The 19,876-nt window shown below is 18.4% G+C and overlaps 7 protein-coding genes across 7 annotated transcripts, besides 24 other annotated features; 4 read left to right on the forward strand and 3 right to left on the reverse strand. All coding sequences in view use genetic code 6, as the record gives it.

The window, feature by feature from the left end:
* Nucleotides 1–2,022: 2,022 nt before the first annotated feature.
* Nucleotides 2,023–2,075: a microsatellite.
* Nucleotides 2,076–2,125: 50 nt separating this feature from the next.
* Nucleotides 2,126–2,208: a microsatellite.
* Nucleotides 2,153–2,214: a microsatellite.
* A 631-nt stretch (nt 2,215–2,845) lies between these two features.
* Nucleotides 2,846–2,901: a microsatellite.
* Nucleotides 2,853–2,925: a microsatellite.
* Nucleotides 2,876–3,454, reverse strand: IMG5_088040 (hypothetical protein; the record flags this gene model as incomplete). Its single annotated transcript, XM_004035754.1, has 1 exon — nt 2,876–3,454. The coding sequence occupies one exon, from the start codon at nt 3,452–3,454 to the stop codon at nt 2,876–2,878; it is 579 nt and encodes a 192-aa protein (XP_004035802.1).
* Nucleotides 3,439–3,484: a microsatellite.
* Nucleotides 3,453–3,484: a microsatellite.
* A 342-nt stretch (nt 3,485–3,826) lies between these two features.
* IMG5_088050 (hypothetical protein) lies at nt 3,827–8,318 on the forward strand (the record flags this gene model as incomplete). Its single annotated transcript, XM_004035755.1, has 11 exons — nt 3,827–3,846; nt 4,941–5,089; nt 5,151–5,650; nt 6,240–6,677; nt 6,795–7,200; nt 7,253–7,454; nt 7,513–7,735; nt 7,785–7,904; nt 7,948–8,064; nt 8,121–8,216; nt 8,274–8,318. The coding sequence occupies 11 exons, from the start codon at nt 3,827–3,829 to the stop codon at nt 8,316–8,318; spliced, it is 2,316 nt and encodes a 771-aa protein (XP_004035803.1).
* Nucleotides 4,108–4,144: a microsatellite.
* Nucleotides 4,719–4,760: a microsatellite.
* Nucleotides 4,896–4,927: a microsatellite.
* Nucleotides 5,092–5,116: a microsatellite.
* Nucleotides 6,003–6,049: a microsatellite.
* A 189-nt stretch (nt 8,319–8,507) lies between the features above and the next one.
* On the reverse strand, nt 8,508–8,936 carry IMG5_088060 (mitosis protein DIM1, putative; the record flags this gene model as incomplete). The annotated part of the gene is made up of 1 exon (XM_004035756.1): nt 8,508–8,936. The coding sequence occupies one exon, from the start codon at nt 8,934–8,936 to the stop codon at nt 8,508–8,510; it is 429 nt and encodes a 142-aa protein (XP_004035804.1).
* A 309-nt stretch (nt 8,937–9,245) lies between these two features.
* Nucleotides 9,246–10,439, forward strand: IMG5_088070 (short chain dehydrogenase reductase family protein, putative). Its single transcript, XM_004035757.1, has 3 exons — nt 9,246–9,641; nt 9,687–9,897; nt 9,958–10,439. The coding sequence occupies exons 1-3, from the start codon at nt 9,269–9,271 to the stop codon at nt 10,337–10,339; spliced, it is 966 nt and encodes a 321-aa protein (XP_004035805.1). The 5' UTR covers nt 9,246–9,268; the 3' UTR covers nt 10,340–10,439.
* Nucleotides 10,370–10,404: a microsatellite.
* Nucleotides 10,440–10,847: 408 nt separating the features above from the next.
* On the forward strand, nt 10,848–13,607 carry IMG5_088080 (hypothetical protein; the record flags this gene model as incomplete). The annotated part of the gene is made up of 4 exons (XM_004035758.1): nt 10,848–11,123; nt 11,178–11,759; nt 11,818–11,985; nt 12,051–13,607. 4 exons carry the CDS (start codon nt 10,848–10,850, stop codon nt 13,605–13,607), a joined length of 2,583 nt encoding a protein of 860 aa, XP_004035806.1.
* Nucleotides 11,618–11,642: a microsatellite.
* Nucleotides 13,608–13,612: 5 nt separating the features above from the next.
* Nucleotides 13,613–13,650: a microsatellite.
* A 55-nt stretch (nt 13,651–13,705) lies between these two features.
* Nucleotides 13,706–13,767: a microsatellite.
* On the reverse strand, nt 13,760–15,731 carry IMG5_088090 (hypothetical protein; the record flags this gene model as incomplete). Its single annotated transcript, XM_004035759.1, has 6 exons — nt 13,760–14,010; nt 14,050–14,148; nt 14,490–14,866; nt 14,916–14,971; nt 15,498–15,652; nt 15,701–15,731. The coding sequence occupies 6 exons, from the start codon at nt 15,729–15,731 to the stop codon at nt 13,760–13,762; spliced, it is 969 nt and encodes a 322-aa protein (XP_004035807.1).
* Nucleotides 15,218–15,288: a microsatellite.
* Nucleotides 15,240–15,281: a microsatellite.
* Nucleotides 15,654–15,686: a microsatellite.
* A 400-nt stretch (nt 15,732–16,131) lies between the features above and the next one.
* Nucleotides 16,132–16,205: a microsatellite.
* A 191-nt stretch (nt 16,206–16,396) lies between these two features.
* Nucleotides 16,397–16,466: a microsatellite.
* A 621-nt stretch (nt 16,467–17,087) lies between these two features.
* Nucleotides 17,088–17,119: a microsatellite.
* Nucleotides 17,120–17,331: 212 nt separating this feature from the next.
* On the forward strand, nt 17,332–18,683 carry IMG5_088100 (hypothetical protein; the record flags this gene model as incomplete). The annotated part of the gene is made up of 3 exons (XM_004035760.1): nt 17,332–17,897; nt 18,041–18,491; nt 18,591–18,683. The coding sequence occupies 3 exons, from the start codon at nt 17,332–17,334 to the stop codon at nt 18,681–18,683; spliced, it is 1,110 nt and encodes a 369-aa protein (XP_004035808.1).
* Nucleotides 18,437–18,479: a microsatellite.
* Nucleotides 18,530–18,589: a microsatellite.
* Nucleotides 18,684–19,876: the final 1,193 nt, after the last annotated feature.

The raw sequence follows: 19,876 nt of genomic DNA on the forward strand, positions 1-19,876 counted from the left end.
AAATACAAAAAAAAATTTGAATTATAAAAGATTAAAATTAATTTTAAAATTCATTGTATTTTATAAGATTATAAAGTTTCATTTTTTTTATTTATTTATCAGAAATTTATTATTGTAATAAAATATTATATTCAATACTTTATAATTGATATAATTTACAAAATATGTTTGCAAGATGATAGCATCATAAGTCTATTGTAAGTAAAAAATAAATATAAAATTAATTCAATAAAAATCATTTATAGAAATAAAACATATTTTAATATATGTCTAAAAAACAAATTAATTTTGTAGTATTTTAATAATTAGATTTTTCTATTGCATAAATTTTAATATTAATTTAAAAAAAAATATAGAAAAATATAAATAATAATAAAATAAAATACCATAAAATAATATATTTATATATTTTTAAAAAAATTAAAATAAATTTATTAATAATAATCAAAGTATAAAAATATAAGAAAATAAATATACATAAATATATTATATATTATTTATTATTTATTTTAGATTTTTGTTCTTTTATTAATATATATATATATATATTAATTAAATGTTTTATAACTAATAAAAAATTGCTGACATAAGAAAATTAGACTCATAATCTAACGTTTAACCTTAATTTTTAATAATCTGTAATTAAAAATAATAATATTCGTACAATTATTAGATATTTTAACCAAATGTATTTATATATTTAAATATGAAAAAAAATGTATATGAACATTTTAAAAATTCAAAGAACACTTTAAATCAAGACTTTAAATAAATATATTTACAAAATTTTTAATAAAATTTTCAAAATAACGATTTTTTAACTTTAAATAGTATGAGTAATAAAAGTGAGTCTATAAGTTAGAATTAAGGAAATAATTAAATAAATGAAAAAGAAACTTTTAAATAGATAAAATAACTTTAAATATGTGGTATAAGAAAAATAAATGTAAATGAGTAAATAAATAATTAAATTAAAATATTCTAATAAGATGAATTTTTTAGAGTTAGAAATTTATAATGTACAGTTAATATAATCAAAAATATATTGGGATAATTCTTAAAATATATAGAAAAAAAATAAGATATCAACAAACAAACTAAATTTTCTTTAAAAAGAATGTATAAAAGGAATACACTTACAAATAATTTTTTCATAAAAATATGTCATAATTTAGAATATAAAAAGCACTTATTAGAATTTTTGGACGAATTTAAAAGTGATTAAATATATAAATCAAACATAAAAAACATTTAAGAACATCTTGAGTTCATAAAATATATTTAAGAAGGTAATTATAGAGTTGTATCTAATAGAAAAAGAAAATATTAGCATAGGTACTTATCTTAATTTAATGTTATTTATTAGAAAAAAAATAATATTAAATGACAATCTAAAATTATTAAAAAATTATAGTATTTTTAATATATTATATACATATTTATATTTTTATAATTGATACTATAATTATAGATTTATATATTTGTATAATTAAAAAGAAAATACAATTTTTTTTTTTTTTTTTAAATATAGAACATACTTATATAGTTAATTTTAGTTATTATAAAATGTTATTTGTTAATTTTTTATTTAAATGAATTTTATAAAATAACTATCAATATTTAATTTTATAATTTCTTAATATTTATATAAATTAAAAATAAATACTAAATATATTTAAAATATTATAAAATAAAACAATATTTAAATAGTCTATATATAAAATTATATAATATATATCTTGTTTTTATTTTATTTTATTTTCTCTATTTTTTTTAATACAAATAGTAAAATATTAAAAAAAGAGGATGTTATATATTTTTTCTAGTATATTTTTTTATATTTAATTGATTTTTTTAAAAAATATATGTAAAATAAAAAAATCAAATAATTGTTTTTTTAAATATAAAATATAAAAAAAGTATATAAAATTATAAATTCCTTATAATTTATTTTTAATAATATTTATATGCATCTAAATAAAAAAAAAAATATATATATATTTAGATTATTATTAAAATTTATAAATATATAACTTATATTTTTGTATTAAATATATAATTGATATTTCTATATTGATAATTTTTTTTACTTTTACATCAATAAAAAAATAATATTTAGACTATAATTTATATAAATAATTTATTATTAATTTTTTCTTTAAAAGTTTTTTTTTATATTTATTTAAATATTTTTTTAAATATATATTTTTAAATCAGTATAAAAATAAATAAACATTTTCTTTATTTTTTATATCAAAAATATAGTAATTATAGTTAAAGAATATTGTTTCTGTCCATTTTTCAAAATAATTTAATTATTTATTGCTTACTCTTATTTTAATTTATTAAAAATACACAATTAATTAAAATATATATATATATTTTACTATTTTCGGGGTTTAAAATTTTAAAATATTAATTTATCTTTTTTGATGTGACCAATTATTAAGATATAATATAAATTTATCAATTAAAAAAATTAATATATCCATATTTTTACAAAATTAACTTTTTTAGATAAGGAATATAATATATATAATTTTTTATTTTTTTAAAAATATTTAATGGAATATCTAAAGTACATTTTCTAGTTAATTTAATATTAATATTTATATATTTTTGTAATTTTTTTATTTCTCATTTTAAATATCTAATAAAATGAAGGATATTATAACAAAAAAAAATTAAATATTTTTTTTTTAAAAAATGAAAGGAAAATTGAGAATCTTTAAACATTATTTTTACCTTTATGTATTTTAAAATTATATATAATAATTAATACATATATTTAATATTTATATATTTTAAAATAAAATTTTAAATTTTAAAATAATTATTTATATAATTTCATATATTTCTATTTTATTTTATTTTTTCATTATTTTATTTCTTTTTATTTTTCTTTTTTTATCTTTTTCATTTTATCTAATAATTTTCCAGCATCAGTAAATGCATTTGCGGAGTATTTTTTAATTTTAAAACCAAAATCGGTTAAATCTTCTTTATTTTTAAATTCTCCTTTAGAACTTTCAAGTGTTGCCTATAGTCCTTCATATCTGTCTTTAAATTCAGATTGTAAAACTTTCTGCGTTAAAGGTTCTAATTCAAATAAGATTTTTAAAATTTCTTTATTTTCTTTATCATTTTAATTTTATCTTAAATTCTATTCATGTATTTTAGGAATATTACTAATAGTTTTTTTAAAGTTAAGGAAGTCGTTTCTTAAATTTTAAATTTTTTCGTATTCTTCTCCATAACTTACATTTTCTTCATTTTAGATTTCTCCTTAATTTTCAGGATATTCAGATTTCATTGATTCTGGAATTCTAGATCCTCCCAAAGGTACAACTACTTAAGAACCTTGATGAAATTTATCGCTTTAAGGATTAAATTAATTTTTAAATTCTTATTCTGATTCTTCCATCATTTATTACATGGTTTATTTTATATCCATTTTTATTTTATTTTATTTTAATTTTTATTTAAAATATATATTGGATAATGAACTATTTTTTTATATATATATTTAATTTTAAACAAAGAAATTACAGAGAAAAACAATAAAAAAAAACAATATGAGTATATAATATGTTTATATTTGTTTTTGATATTTTTTTTTTGGAAATATAGGTTTGGCTAATATAAATAAAAAATTATTTATAAATATATTAGAAAGTATAATTATTTTTTAAAATTTTATATGAGTATTATAATTATTACTATCAATTATTCACTAGAAATGAATTGAATAATTTATTATTATCGATGGATAAATAATAATTGTTATTTTTATTTTATACTTAGATTTTTATTGATATTATTAAGAATGTCATTATCTGAATATATGTAATATATATTTGATAATAAGCAATTTGTATTATTTTTATATATAAAGCTAAAAATATTAAATATATATCTTTATTAAATAAATCATTAATATTTAAATAATTAATAATAATTTTTTATTCCTTAAAATTCATAGAATTAAATAAACTTTTATTATTAAAAAATATAACTTAATTTATTAAATAATTATTTTATAATTATTGAAAAAAAAAAAAAAAACACATATCAATATTTTATTTTCTTTTAATTAATTTAAAAATATATAAAAACAAAACATATTATAAAAATAAACATATTAATACATCTTCTAAAGTTTAAAATTTTTCAAAAGGTTTTTAAAAATTTAACGTAAATTAAATAATATAAGTACCAATTATATATTTTTATAATTCAAATATGTAATTTTTATTATTTTATATACTTATAATTTTTTTTTTTTAATATAAATTCAATATGATTTTATTAAGTTAATTAATAATCTTATAATTATTTAAAAAAAATTACTAATATAATTTTTTTTTAAAATAAATATTAATTATATCAAATTAAAATGAAATATTTATGTTAAATAGTTCAATGCTTATAATAAAGCTTCTATAGAATTCATTTGTTGATATTTATATTTCATATAAATTTGATTTTCTATTATATAGAGATGATTAATTTTCAAATTTATATATATTGTTTCCTGTTATTTATATTGATTTGATTTTAATTATTAATTATATTATATTATATAATTATTAAAATACAATAAATTTTTACAATTTAGCAATTTTAAAAGGCGCAATTTGTATTATTTTATGATCGCGCCTTTTTAAAATATATAAAACAAAAAAATATTTAATTATAAATAAATAGTTTATTATCTATTAATAAAATAAATAATTTAATAAAAATATAAATTTAAAAAAGGAAAAAATATAAATAATTAAATAATTAAACTATCATAAAACATTATCAATAAAAATGAGTAAAAATAGCCAATTTATATAATATTAAGATCATCTTTCTTAATTTTCTTTCGACTTTTAAAATTAGCATTCGTAATTTTGTTATTTATTTTGTTATTTATTTGTTAAAAATTAAAATAGTTAAATGATAACTGCTGGATAAGATTGCTTAATGAAAGTTTATAATATTCAAAGTAACGGAAAATTAGTATTTTCTCATGATATAAATTGTGATGATGCCTATGCTTTAGCTATATCATAATAAACCGGAGAAATTTATTTATCATATTGTAAAAAAAAAAAAAAAAAAAAAAAAAGTAAAAATATAAATATAAATAATTATATATATAGATGAAAGCAAAAACATTTTATGTTCATAAAAATTGGAAAATGAAGAATCTTAGTTTTAGGGTCTTCAAGTTTGTAACTTCGCAGGCCCTGTATACTCTTTAACAATAAACGAATCAGGAGAGTATTTATCAATAGCAGGTTAAGAAAACAAAGGGTATATAATGAATATATAAAATGGTGCAAATATTCTTAAATAGCTTCCTAATTCTCATAAAGGCAGTGTTTTATATACAACAGTTGATAATGAGGGAAATTATGCAGTTTCAATTGGTTGTGATGGATATGCCCATATATATAATATAAAAGAAGAAGAAATACAAATGGAAGAAAGTGCAAAAGTATCATATGAAATGACAACAGAGAAAGAGTTTGTAATGAAATGCGAATTTAATAAGAAATAATAATTGGCAGTAGGTGGAAATTGTTCACTCTAAATAATTGAAAAAAACGAAGATGGTAAATGGATAACAAAAAGATATTCTAATATAAATCATTAGAGAGTAAATTTATTATATTAAATATTTTTGCTATTTTGTTGTTGTTGTAAATAAAATTTATATATATATATATATATAGGATATTTAAATTTGTTTATGGATAAATGATATTGTTCTATTAACATATGGAATCGAAAGAGATATTAAACTTTGGAATCTATAAAATGAATAACTTTTGGAAAATCGAAAAGTTAGTTATGATATTAAAAATATTAAATATAGTGAGAAGAATAAAGCTATTTATATTAGTGATTCAGAAGGAAATTTTTATATGTGGGAAAATTTTGATTTTGGATAAATTCTAGAATAAAAAAATAAGCCGTTTATTCATCATTAGGAAACTAATTAAGATATTTAAAAAGAAAAAAAATAAGAAATATAATAGGAAAAAAAGATAGAAATCAAGGAAGAAAAAATAAATTATGATATGTAAATTGAAGAAGAATAAGAGGAAATGTAAATTTTTTCAGCATAAAAAGAAAAAAACGAAGAAATTTCTTAATTTGAAAAGCCTTTAATTTTTAATACAAAAGTAGATAAGAAATAAAAATTGGATGTCTTAAGTTAAATAATCAAATAAAAGAATAAATAGGAAACTATTGTAAATAATCATATCCCTGCTGAAAGTTAAGTTCAAAAAATATTGAGAGACGAAGAAGAAATGGAAGAAAAAGTTGATGAAGAAGAAAAGAAAAAAACAAAGAAAAAAAAAGCCGAATAATTATAAGAAATAGTATACTCATCTTTTATTTAAAAATAATTAAATAGAACTTGCCTTTGTTGGAATTTAATAGGATAAATAGTATTAAGAGAAGATAATAATAATCTTTTTATTGAAATTGAATTCGAAGATAAAACTTTTCATTAGAAAATTTGGTTTAAAAATTTACATAATTATTCTATTTCTACAATGAATAAATAAGGCGCATTTTTTGCTTCTAAAGCTATTAATAATAACCCTGAATTAAATTATAATGATTAATAATTGGAAAATTTCGAATTCGATTAAGATGCCTATGATTATTCATTTGTAAGCTTTTATTCCTTTTCTAAAATTGATAAAATTAATTGGTAATTTAAACTTTAATAAGACGAGAATGTATTTATTGTTTATTTAATTTATATTTATTTAAAATATTTAAAATAGGTTGATTGTATTTGTTTAGGCGAAGGATGGTGCGCATTATCATCAGATCTTTAGTTTATTAGAGTTTATGATATATTTGGTATTTAAATAAAGGTGTTTTCATTCTCTACACCTATTGTATGTATATCTGGATATAAAAACTATTTATGTTATATTTGTTTGAAATAAAAACCTATTTTAGGTTGTTAATAATTAGAAATGGAAATTATTGATATTAATACTTTTTCGAAAATATTAAGTGCGCCAGTTCCTTTAACCCCTTTTTCAACTATAAAATGGTTCGGATTTTCTGAAGAGGGGCTTATCTTTTGTAAAGATTCGAAAGGAGTTATTAGAGCTTTTTTAGGGTTTAATTAATGGGTCCCTGTTTATGAAGATTAGGGAAATATTAATTTATGGGTTAAAGGTAAATGTTATCTTTTTTTTTAATTTCATATAGACTATTATTTTTAAAAAAGGAATGATTGATTATAAAATTATTGGCTTCAAATTATAAAAAGATGATTTAGAACCAAGAATTATTAATGGATTTTAGAATGAAAAAAGTCAAGAAATTTAAGTTTTTTTATGTGATTATTTAATTGATAATAGTGAAATTCATATTTTGAGATAAAAATAGCTTATTTTAGAACATTAAAGATATAGAGTTAAACATTTTAAGTATTTTTTTTATACAAAAAATAAAATAAAAAATAGAATATTATATTTAATTATAAAGTGAAAACTTATAAAATTAAATTTAATAAATTTCTAAAGAAATCGATATTTTAGTTATAAAAATATTCAAAAATTGTCTTTTACACTAAGAAAAACATTATTAAAGAGCTTTTTCTATTTTAAAAAATAATCTCATTGATCCAATTTATATTGATAGTTGTATTTAAATTTCTTAAATTGCAAATGTAAAAGAGCTTATATAAATGCTTGAGAATTTAAGACAAGTAATTTATTTTAAACAAAAAAATATATATCATTTGTTTTTATTTTTAGGACTTATATAATAATAAAAATAATAAAATTTAAAAACCAAATAATGAAAGTTATTAAATTTATGAAAATAATAACAATGAAGACAAAAAGAAAAAGAAAAATCAACTTTTATTAAAAAATGTATTTTATTTTATAATTATTTCTAAATACCTATTTACAATAGGATTGCATTGAAAATGATGAAAATAGCCTACAAAAAATCAGTGTTAATATTGATAATCTAAAATCTATAGATGAAGAGAATAATCCTAAACAATAGAATAATTAATAATAACAATAAGTAAATTAATATTTTTAATATTGAATAATATAGTTTTATTGTATTTAATAATATAGAAAAAATAAATTAACCCATTTTAGAAAAACAATGAAGTAAAAAGAGCTGACTCTATTATAGATGAGTTAAAACAATAAAATAATAATAAAAGAAAAGTACTATATTACCTATATATTTTTTTTAAACTAATATTAATATTTATATTTAATTAGAATGAAGTTTAACAATAAAAAGCCGAAAAAAAGATAAAATATTGATTTTTTTTTTTTTTTTTAAACAAAAAATAATTTATTATTTATAATTAAAATACATATTAATATTTTTTATTTTACAAAGACAAAAAAATAATAGTAATGTGTATAATAATTTTTTCCTATATTAATCAAAATAATAATGAAATTTATTTATATAAAAATAAAACAAACAATTATATTAATAAAAAATAGTCAATATTTATATTTAGTAGAATAATCTTTTGGTGCAATAACTAAACCTTTTCCTTTTCTAGCCCCTCTATAAACAATTTCGCATATATCAATAAATTCCTATTTATTATTCATAGCCCAATTAATTTTATTATTATTACCAGTACCTAAATCAATCATCATATGTTTATTTCTAAAAAAGAACATAACAGTTACTGGGTCATATAATTCATACATTGTGTTAAAATCGGGAACTTTTGTTATATCAACTAAATATATTACTGCGAAATTTTTTATTTTTTCGGCTACCTTATATAATATTTCATCCATTTTCATACATTCTGGATCCCAATCATGTCCAAATCTTATTATTACCAATCTTTCTTCTTCGTGAAGTATTGCTTAATCAACTTCCCATCCGTTTTTTAAATGTGGCAATAAATAAGACATTTTTACTTTAAATTTTTTTTGTTTTTTTTAATTATTATTTTTATATAATCTATTTTATTATTTTTTAAAATTTTTTGTTTTTATAATATTGAAACATAAGAATTATTTCTAGAAAAAATTGATCTCTTATTTTTTTTTTTTTTTTTCTTATTTATAAAAAATTAAAGTTTTTTTTTTATTCTTTCTAATATTTTTTCTTGTGATTTTTTTTTTAAATAAAAACAATTCTTATTAATATGTATTTATTTAAAATATAATTCATTTTTTTTATTTTTTTTAATAAATAGTGTTTTTTTTTTTTTTTTTATTGAAAATAAAAAAATATTTAAAAAATGGGTTTTTGGATAAATGTTTTGATGGTAATAAGTGGATCAATTTTATTATATTTTATAAAATAATATTTTAACGGAGGAGTATGTACAATCCGAAAAGAAATATCAAACAAAGTAGTAATTATAACAGGAGCATCTTCTGGAATAGGGTTAGAGACAGCCCGATATTTAGCAGCAATGGGCGCGACAATAATATTTGCATGTAGAAACAGAGATAAGACATTATATTTAATAGATGAAATAAAAAAAGAGACAAATAATGAAAAATTGGAATATATTCCTTTAGATTTAACTAGTATAGAATAAATAAATTATTTTTGTTTGCTATTTAAAAAGCGTTTTAATTAATTAGATATATTAATAAATAATGCAGGTAAAAAATTGAATTATTTACTTATTTATTTTATAAAACGAAAAGGAATAATGTGTAGTAAATATATGTAAAGTTAAGATGGATTAGAATTAACTTATTCTGTTAATTTTTTGGGACATTTTACTTTGACTTATTAATTATTAGATTTAATTAGGAAAAATTCACGTTGTAGAATTATTAATGTATCATCTGTTGCGCATTCAAAATGTGATGAATTAGATATTTCAAGAATTAATGATATTGATTATTTTGATTCGTATACATATATATTTATATATATTATTTCTTTAATATATAATTGAAACAAAACAAAAAGATTTTAGGCATATTGGAGATCTAAACTTGCCATTATTTTATTTACGAAAGAGCTATAAAGAAAACTTGAAGGATTAGGGCCTAAATGTGTTTGTGTTCATCCTGGACTTAGCCGAACTGATTTAGTTGATGAATTATTAAGCGAAAAACTATGGCTTAAAATTGTTATGTATTTGCTTTATCCTTTATATTGGCTTGTTACTAAAGATTCTTGGCAGGGAGCTTAAACTGCTATCTATTGTGCTTTGGAAAAACATGATAAGTTAATGTCAGGAGGATATTATGTTGATTGCGAATTGTCTAAATCTTCTTAATTATCAGAAAATAAATTATTGGCATAAGAATTGTGGGATGATAGTGCTGTGGTTTTAGGGTATATATGATATGTTTTATTTTATCGTATATTTATGTATTTTTTTCTGTTTAATTTTTTCTTGTTTAATGTTTTATATAAATAATTAAACATTGTTAAGGAATAAATATGAAAAAAAAATAGACAGAAAATAAATTTAAAATATTTAAAATTTAACAATAATGAGAAAAATAATTATTTATAAACAAAAAAAAAAAATTATAATTTATTAATATAGTTAATTAATTTATATTAATTTTCAAATTAGTTATATTAATAATATTTGGAACTACGTATATTGTTTTCTCATTTATTTATTTATTTTAAACTTTTTAAATATCCTATTAAAATCTATTAAAATAATTTAAAAACAAAAATTTCTATTCATCTCTATATTATAAAAGGAAAATCTGTATCTTTTTTTAAAACGGGTTTTTTATAATGATGCTTAAAATTTATATCTAAAATTAAAAAAATTAATTAAATATATTTTTTTTTTTTTAAAAAAAAAAAAGAATTAAAGGAAAAAAAAAAAAAAAATGTTAAAAAACATCATAAAAGCATTAGGAATAATTATATTTATTTAAGAAACATTCTAAACTTAAGGCAATATTCCAATAAATATTTCCAGTTTAGATTCTTCTTTATAAGATATACATTGGTGCGGAGAAAATTCTACAAACGATTAAGGTGTAGTTTTATTAACTTCAAAAGGAAGTGTTTATATTTCTGAAAACAGAGGAATAAATTGGTAAAAAAAAGTTGAATAATTTATTAGAGAAGGAATTAATGCATAATAAAATCTTAATGAAGATGTATAAAAATTATTTAAAAGATAAATATTAATTTATTAATATATTCAAATATAGGTCGGATATGTATACAAAATGATTGCTAGTCCTATAAATTCTAATGAAATTGTATTTATTGGATCTTAAGGAATTAATTGGATTTCAACTGATTGTGGAATTACTGTTAAATCTTTAGGAGCTAATATGAATTTAAAAGAATTCGCTTTCCATCCAGTTGAAAGAACTTGGATGATGGCTTCTTCTTGGTCTACTTGTGATTCTAATTCTTAAAAAATACTAAGAATGATTGTGTAGTTACTAAAGATTTATATTTGTCACAAAACTTTGGTTAAAAATGGAAACTTTTAACCAAATATGTTGTTTAGTTTGCATGGTATAATTAAATTTAGTTCATTTTTTTTATTAATATAAAGGGCTTAAAAATATATAATTGCACACGATAAAATTCCTATGTAAAGAATTCTTTATTTTAAGGAAATCGGAAGTAACAAGATATCAAAAAAAAAAAAAAAAAAAAAAAAATTTTAAATAGATATTGGATCATAAAGAATTTAAGGCTGGAATATGAAAACTCATTTATTTTATTCAGATGACTTTTTATAAAACGAATAAAATATGATAGTTAATTAAGGAAATAAAGTAGGGGGAAAAAAAAAAAAAAACATTATTATTAATAATATTTTTTAAATAAATAAAGTTCTTAATAACTGAAAATTACCTATTTGCAGCACAAGTATTTAATAGTGAAACACAAGAAGTAAAGTTAATGGTTGCTAATGCAAACTCTTTTAATTATAATTTTGATTATGTAGTAATCGATTAGAATATTTTTTAACATTCATTTACAATTTTAGATACATCAGAAGTTTAACAAAAATATTATTTTATTTTATTTTTTTTTAAAAAAAAAAAAACAAAAAATTTTAATAGGGATAAGTTTTTCTCAATTTAAATTAATATGGATCAAAATCGCCTTTAGGAGAAATTTATTAATCAGATTCAACAGGAAGAAGATATTCATTATCACTATAAAATAATATGAGAAGCTAAGATGGTTAATGTGATTTCGAAAAACTATATGGAGTTGATGGTATATATATAGCTAATGTATATGATGGAAAGAAGGTCGAATAATATAAAAAAGATTTATAATAATAAAGCTAAACTGAAGGGGATGAAAATATAGAAAAAAATCATGAAAAACCAAATTTAGAGAAGTATTTATAAACAAGAATTACCTTTAATAAAGGAGGAGATTGGATTAAAATAAGAGCTCCTTCAAAAGATTCGTAAGACCATAGAATAGATTGTGACTATTCAAAAGGGTGTTCTCTTCATTTACATTCGGTATCTTCTAAAATGGAATTCGGACCAGTTTATTCAAGCGAAAACAGCATTGGATTAGTTATAGGAACAGGAAACATTGGATATTATTTATAACAAAAAGCAAATAAAACAAATACTTATTTATCCAGAGATGGAGGATTAAGCTGGTTTGAAATAAAAAAAGGCTCCCATATATATGAAATGGCTGATCATGGGGCTTTAATATTATTAGCTCCAAATTAAGTATCTACAGACAGCTTATATTATTCATGGGATGAAGGTTTGACTTGGAATACAATAAAAATAAGTACTACTTTGATTAATATAAATAATATAATCACTGAACCAGGAAACATTTCGGATAAATTTATTATTTATGGAGAGTTAGATAATCAGGAATTAGAGGAAAACAAAGGAGTTGTAATTTCTATAGATTTTTCGAGTTTACATCCGAGAGTTTGCGAAGGATAAGAATCTCCAGGAAATGCTGACTCTGATTATGAATATTGGGTTCCCCATAATCCAGGAGAAGGGTGTCTTTTGGGAAAAGAAATTAAAATTGTCAGAAGAAAAAGAAATGCCTAGTGCTTTAATTCGGAAAATTTCGAAAGACCTGTTTCAGTAAGAAGATGTGAGTGTACAGAATTAGATTGGGAATGTGATTTGGGGTTCGAAAGAGTCACTAAAGATAGTGTTCATTAATGTATACCTATTTAGGGGTATTAAGGGAATGTCTTTTAGGAAGAATGTACTGATTATTATTTTGTTAGTAATGGATATAGGAAAATTGCAGGCAATTAATGTACTGGAGGAATCGATCATGAACCTACTAAGGTTTCTTGTTTGATTTTTGGAGTTTTTAAAAGAAATGGATTCTTTAGTTAATTATTGTTCTTTACTTTTTTAGGATTTATGGCTTATTTTGGATATTAAAATAAGGAAAAAGTAAAAAAAATCCTCACAAATATTAAAGTTGACCTAATGGTAGAAAAAATTAGAGAGTTGTTAAATAAAAATAATAATGTGTAAAAAGGATATGTTAATTTAAGTTAAAACGACGAAGAAACCTTTAGGAACGGCGAAAGTCATAAAGAATCATATTAAAGTAACTAAGATAAAGAAAGACAAGAAGAAGATGATTTAATTAATAAAATGGTTTGAAATAAATATATATATACATATATATATATATATATATATATATTGTGATTTTTTTAATATATATTTATAGCTTTTAGTGTTATTATTTTAATATATACATATTTATTCATATGTATATAATATATATATATATATGTATATTATTATTTTTTTCATATGTTTTTTTGTAAATCAGTATATAAATCAATCATATGCAAAAATCTCTTGGCTTCTATTGTAGGTTCTATAGATTTGATTTTTTTAATGAATGTTTTTTCACGATAAACTCCATCGTTTATGTTTTTCTCGCCTTATGTCAATAATAGTAATCTAAATTCTTTATTTTGACAAGAAGACAATAGTTTTTTTTTTAATTCTATATTATTCTTATTATCTGCAATTCTAAATTCTTTAGCATCGAATCCTTTTTTTTTTATATTAATAAAAAAATAAAAAAATATACCAAATAGTTGTTTTCCAATATCATCAAAACATTAAGTATATAAATTTGCAGTACTATCGGTAATAGAAACAGTCGCAATATACTTAGATTCTGGTTCGTCTGAAAATTAATTGCAAAATTAACAAAACCAATTTTCATTTTATTAATTATAAATTAATTTTTTTTTACATTTTGGACATCCATTATAATATAAAGGAGTTTCTTTTATAAAATTAATTACTACGTTTACTTCGGCCCATATTTTTAGGTTTTCATCTATTCGGTGTTCGCTTTTAGCTAAATTTATTTCATCTATTATATCTATGAGTGTTTTTTCTATATATATTTACTATTTTTATTCGTTTTCGTCAAGAAGGTCTTCTGTTTTTTTCTCTTTTGTTAAAGAATATATAATATCTGAATTCTCAAATAATAAGGGTCTGGATTTATTATTATTTTACTTCCATAGTTAATTAAAATACTTCTAGAATCTCCATATTCAGAAATATACCCGTTTTTTATTAAAACAACATCTCCCATATTATATTAGTTATATTCTGTTTATTTCCCAAATAAAGTTAAAGTTGTCTGTTCTTAAGATTCATCGAATAAAACAATATCCCTTTTTGCTTATTTTATTCCTGCCTTTGATACTATTTGCTTTATTTCTGAATTCTATTTTACTATGGCAATTATATCAACTTAGTCTTTTTATTTTAACTTTTAAATATCTTTTATTAAAAATCTTTTTAGTCTTATATGTTCAGCTTTTAATTCTTATTGTACTTAGGCTATTTATGTTAGCTTATTTGCTATTATGGTATTTTACTATGGTTTTCTATTAATATATATTTTTAATATTTTTATCTTTTTAATTTTTTTTTTACTAAATATTAGTTTACTGTTTTATATATGCATTTTCTATTATACAAGTTATTCCTTCCTATATAAAATCAAAAAATCTTTCACATTCTTAAGAAAAAAAGGTCATTGTAATTTCATCATTATTTTAATCCATTAATTCAATTGAAAATATTTATTAAGGTTCCCCTTTTTTATTTGTAAATGTGTTTTTAGTTGATTTTCTAATCACTTTTGCTTTCAAATATAAATTTTCTTGATGAGGATGAAGTTCAGATATTAATTAGTATTTATTTTATGAATTATTTCTATTATTAATATCATATACTAATTATTATCCTAATTATAACTATTATTATTAATTATTATTATTATTATTATTATTATTATTAATCTATTTTTACTTCTTTTTTATCATCTTTTTTTAATATATTTATATTTATATTTAATTTTATTACTTTGAAAAGACGGTATATTAAAATTTGTTTATTCTTGAGTTCTACTTTTTTCTATAAATTTTTAAGGAATCTAATTATTGCCCTACTTTTTTTAACTATTCTAAGATAATATAATTTTTAACAAAAAATAAAATACAATATAAATTTTACACTGTCTTTATAGTCTTTATAATCCAAAGGATCTCCAATAATTTCAGTGATGTTTGTATATAAAACTTCATAGTCTTGAATTATAGTTCGATCTTTAGTAGTTTCGATTTCATTATCAAAATATTTTTTTACTTAAAGTATATCATATTATTTTACTAAAAAAAATAAAAAATAAAAAATATTAAAAAAAATTATTTTTTTACTTTCTTAACAACTATTTGAAGCTGAATGCATTAAATATATTTTATTATATCTGTAATTACCGTCAGATAGGCATATTCTTATTTTTTTATTTAAAATAAATAAACATATATTATAGGATTATTATTTTTTCTATAATATAAATATTTTACTTATATATCGAATCTGTTATAAATTAAGGAGTAATCAATACCTAAAGAACGTATTTCTAATAATTATTATTTGAATTTATTAAATTATTAATCCCTTATAATGTTAAAGAGTTAATCATTTATATCAAGTTTTATTTTTTTATATAATTATTTATATATATATATATATATTTTATTTGTAAAATACAATTATAATTTGTTCTAATCTTAAAAAATAAAATAAAATTTATAGATTTTAATTATTTTTGATATATTTTAAGTGTTATTATAATTATAAAAGGATATATATATATATATATATATATATATATATATATATATATATATATATATATATATATATATATATATATATGTTTTTTTACCTAAATATTATTATTTAATTTAATATGTTTTTCTTTTTAAAATAAAAAATAATAATATAAATTTATAATCTAATTGTAAACAAAAAACAAAATTATATATAATAATATTTCCTTTAAATAAATATATATAAATAGTCAACACTTATATATTGAATTTATTAATAATATTAATAACAAATGTCAAAAAAATAATATTTAATATAAATAAATTCTTACAAAAAAACAAATTTATATAATAATTCTAACAAAAATTCAATAAAATCAAAATATAAAACATTTTTTATTTCAAAATATTATTTTTTTGAATAAATTAGATATATCGAAATCAAATTAACTATAAAAAAAAAATATTTAGAAAATTTTTTGGGGGTGTTGGGGATTAGATATTTTTTCTGTTTAAATATATTAATAGGGCGCGAGAAATTCTTGTCTTCTAAATTCACATATAAAAATATATGAAAGATAAAAATGACTAGGCGACATGACTTTTTAATGAAAAGTGTTAAGGTTTACTTATGAATTTTATTAAAAACATTATTTAGATTATATAGATAAAAAAATTTAGTTAATATATTTTTTTAAAATTAATAACAATTTTTAGGAGAGATTATGATGCTTTTTTAAAATATAGAAAAAGAACTATAAATATATTCAGTATGAATAGATTTTAGACTTTATAAATATAAAAAACCTTCTATTTAATAAAATAATGGAAAAATTATAATCCCAGATTATATTTAATATATTATTGATAGTTATATAAAAGAATTAAAATATAAAAAATAGGAATATATATTATAAATAAATAATGATTTTTAATATAATTATTTTCTATTAAATATATTAAGCCTAAAAAATTAAATATTAAATACATATATATATATATATATATATATATATATATTTATTTTTTTATATTTTTATAATTATATATTCATTTATTAATATATATATACATAAAATATTTTTTTTTCAGAAATTTACTCTATAAATTTTATAATCAAATGTATTTTAAATATATATTAATAAATTTTCAAAAAAAAAAAAAAAAAGTTATACTAAATAAATTATATATAAAACTAAGCCTAAATAAATTAATTAAAATATATATTAAAAATGATTTTAAATAATACAGATTAAGCTATAGATAATTTATATTATCTTCTTTGGTTAAAAGATAGTGGTTTAAAGGACAGTAGTTTTGTTGTTAAAATTCCCGACACAATAATAATAAAAAGCAATTAAATAATGAATTGGTTTTTTTCATCAAAAAACAATGACGGTATTTTAGTAAAAAAAGATTATAATTTAAACCATAAAAATATTTTTGAAACATTTACAAGGAAAATATCTAAAAGTGGAATAGTAGCCTATTTTATAGAAAATATAAAAACAAATAGTAGTGAAAATGAAATAGTTATTAGATATTTTACAAAAGAGAAATTTAGGGAATTTTTATTCGCTGAAAAAGAAGTAATACGATCAGGAATTTTATAAAAGTTTATAGATCCTTATGGGGAAAATCAAACACTTATTTAGGCTATATATTCCCCATAATTATGCATTTTTTCTAAAAGAGTTAATTATAGACATCTATATGATAATTCTTATGACCCTTATGAACGTTTGTTAACTTTTGATGGGGCAGAAATGTATTCTAGAACAGTTCCTTTAAGAGGAAAGTAAATATCTTAAGAAATGAGAAAATATTGTGAGAATATTGTATAAAGGATTTAATATGTGACTTTTTAGAAATTAACTATTTCGCGTATGGTTGTTTATTTTAAACCGGATAAAAAAATAGGCTTTATTTTTTATATTGTAGTTCTATTAGACTACAAGACGAATAATTACCTGCTAATATTCCTTTAAAAAAAATGAAAAATACTCCTTTAAATCTAGATAATAATTACATAAGACCCGAAGAAATAAAATTGATTTAAACCACAAATACCATGAGACCAATTTAACTAGAAAACGATATAAAATGCTTCCATTGTTAAGAAAAAATTCAATCTAAAGATCTAGTTCCGGTCACTTATGAATTTATTATTAATAATTTCGAGGAAAATCCGAATGCGTAATATTCTAAAGTTTCAAATGTGGAAGTCATTGAAGTTCCCCCTGTTCCTAATTTTGTATTGAAAAATAAAAACTCGAAGTTTATTAAAGATTAAACTAGTTAAATTCCGGCTCTTTTGGCTAAATTATACCCTAAATTAAGTTTAGAAAATTATTTGAAGTTTAGAAAAAATTAGAAGTTTTTAAACTAAAAAGTAACCTTCTTTTTTAAAAAAAAATATAAAAAAAATTAATATATATAGAAATATAATATATTTATATATATATATTTATATATATATATATATATATAGTTTTAATAACATATATAATAAAAAAGATCTAATTATGTTAATATTGTTATTTAGATTTTACAAGATATATAAAAATTAGTGGAGCACCTTTGAAAGGATAAATAGATTATAAATTTATGAAGAAAGGATTGGCAAAAAGAGGAAGTTTATTTACTAGAGAAATGAAAGTTATAGTGGGTAAGAAAAACGCAGAAATGGCTGAATAAAAAGGCAGTGAAATTGCAAAATATTAAGATTCTGGAATAATAAAAAAGATGATTGACTATTTATTATAAGATATGGAAAGGGTTAATAGATAATAAGCAAATAAAGAAAATTAAACTAATTAGTATTTAGAAAATAAATATTTTTTTCTATAAAAAAGGCCTAATAGTTGTATAAATTTAAGCAGAAAAATCAAAGTTATTTAGAAATAATTGACTAAAATAAATACTGGTACTTTAAACGAAGAATAATAAATTAAAAATGATGTTTTCACTTATTGTAATTAATATGATAATAATGATTAATCTAGTTTATTATAAAAAGAGCAAGAAAAAATCGAAGAAAGTATAAATATGTATATGAATAAAAAATAACTGTTTTAAACTGATTATAGCTCTTCTAATTTTAATTTCGAAAGTAAATAAAATAGGCCAGTTTCAAGAAATTCAACATAGTCTAGGTCTAATTAGTTTCCTACTTTAAGCTCTAGGCCAGAAAGTTGTCAAGTTTAGAATAATATGAAGATTCATGGCAATAAAACTGGTTTGGATTTCGGATTAAAAAGACCTTTAAATTAATTTATAAAAAAAAAAGATATAGAAGGAGGTTAATAATAATTTACTAATTAAATAAATAATGAAGATAGAAAAAATGTAAAAAATTTGGATTTTAAAGATATTAAGTTTGATTTTGAGGGATTTAGGTAAGATTATTGTTAATGAGTCCTTTTTTTTTTTTAAAAAAAAAAAATAAAAAATAAAAAAAAATTTAATTATATTTTTTAATTCGAAGTTTTTTTTTTTTTTTTTTTTTTTTAAAAAAATTATTTATAAAAAAAAAATTTTTTTTTTTTTTCCAAAAAAAAAAAAACCCCAATTTTTTTTTTTTTTTTAAAAAAAAAGGGGCCCCAAAAAAACAAAAAACAATTGAAACCTTTGGGAAACAAAGTCCCCCGGACCCCCATAGGACTTTCCCATTTGAAAAAAACCCAAATTTAAAACCTTATTTTCAAAAAAAAAAAAACAAAAAGGATTATTTCAAAAACGGCGATTTAATTTTATAAAAGGGAAAATTATTTTTCC

Source organism: Ichthyophthirius multifiliis, assembly GCF_000220395.1.
Source record: "Ichthyophthirius multifiliis unplaced genomic scaffold scaff_1120509250669, whole genome shotgun sequence".
NCBI lineage: Eukaryota > Ciliophora > Oligohymenophorea > Hymenostomatida > Ichthyophthirius > Ichthyophthirius multifiliis.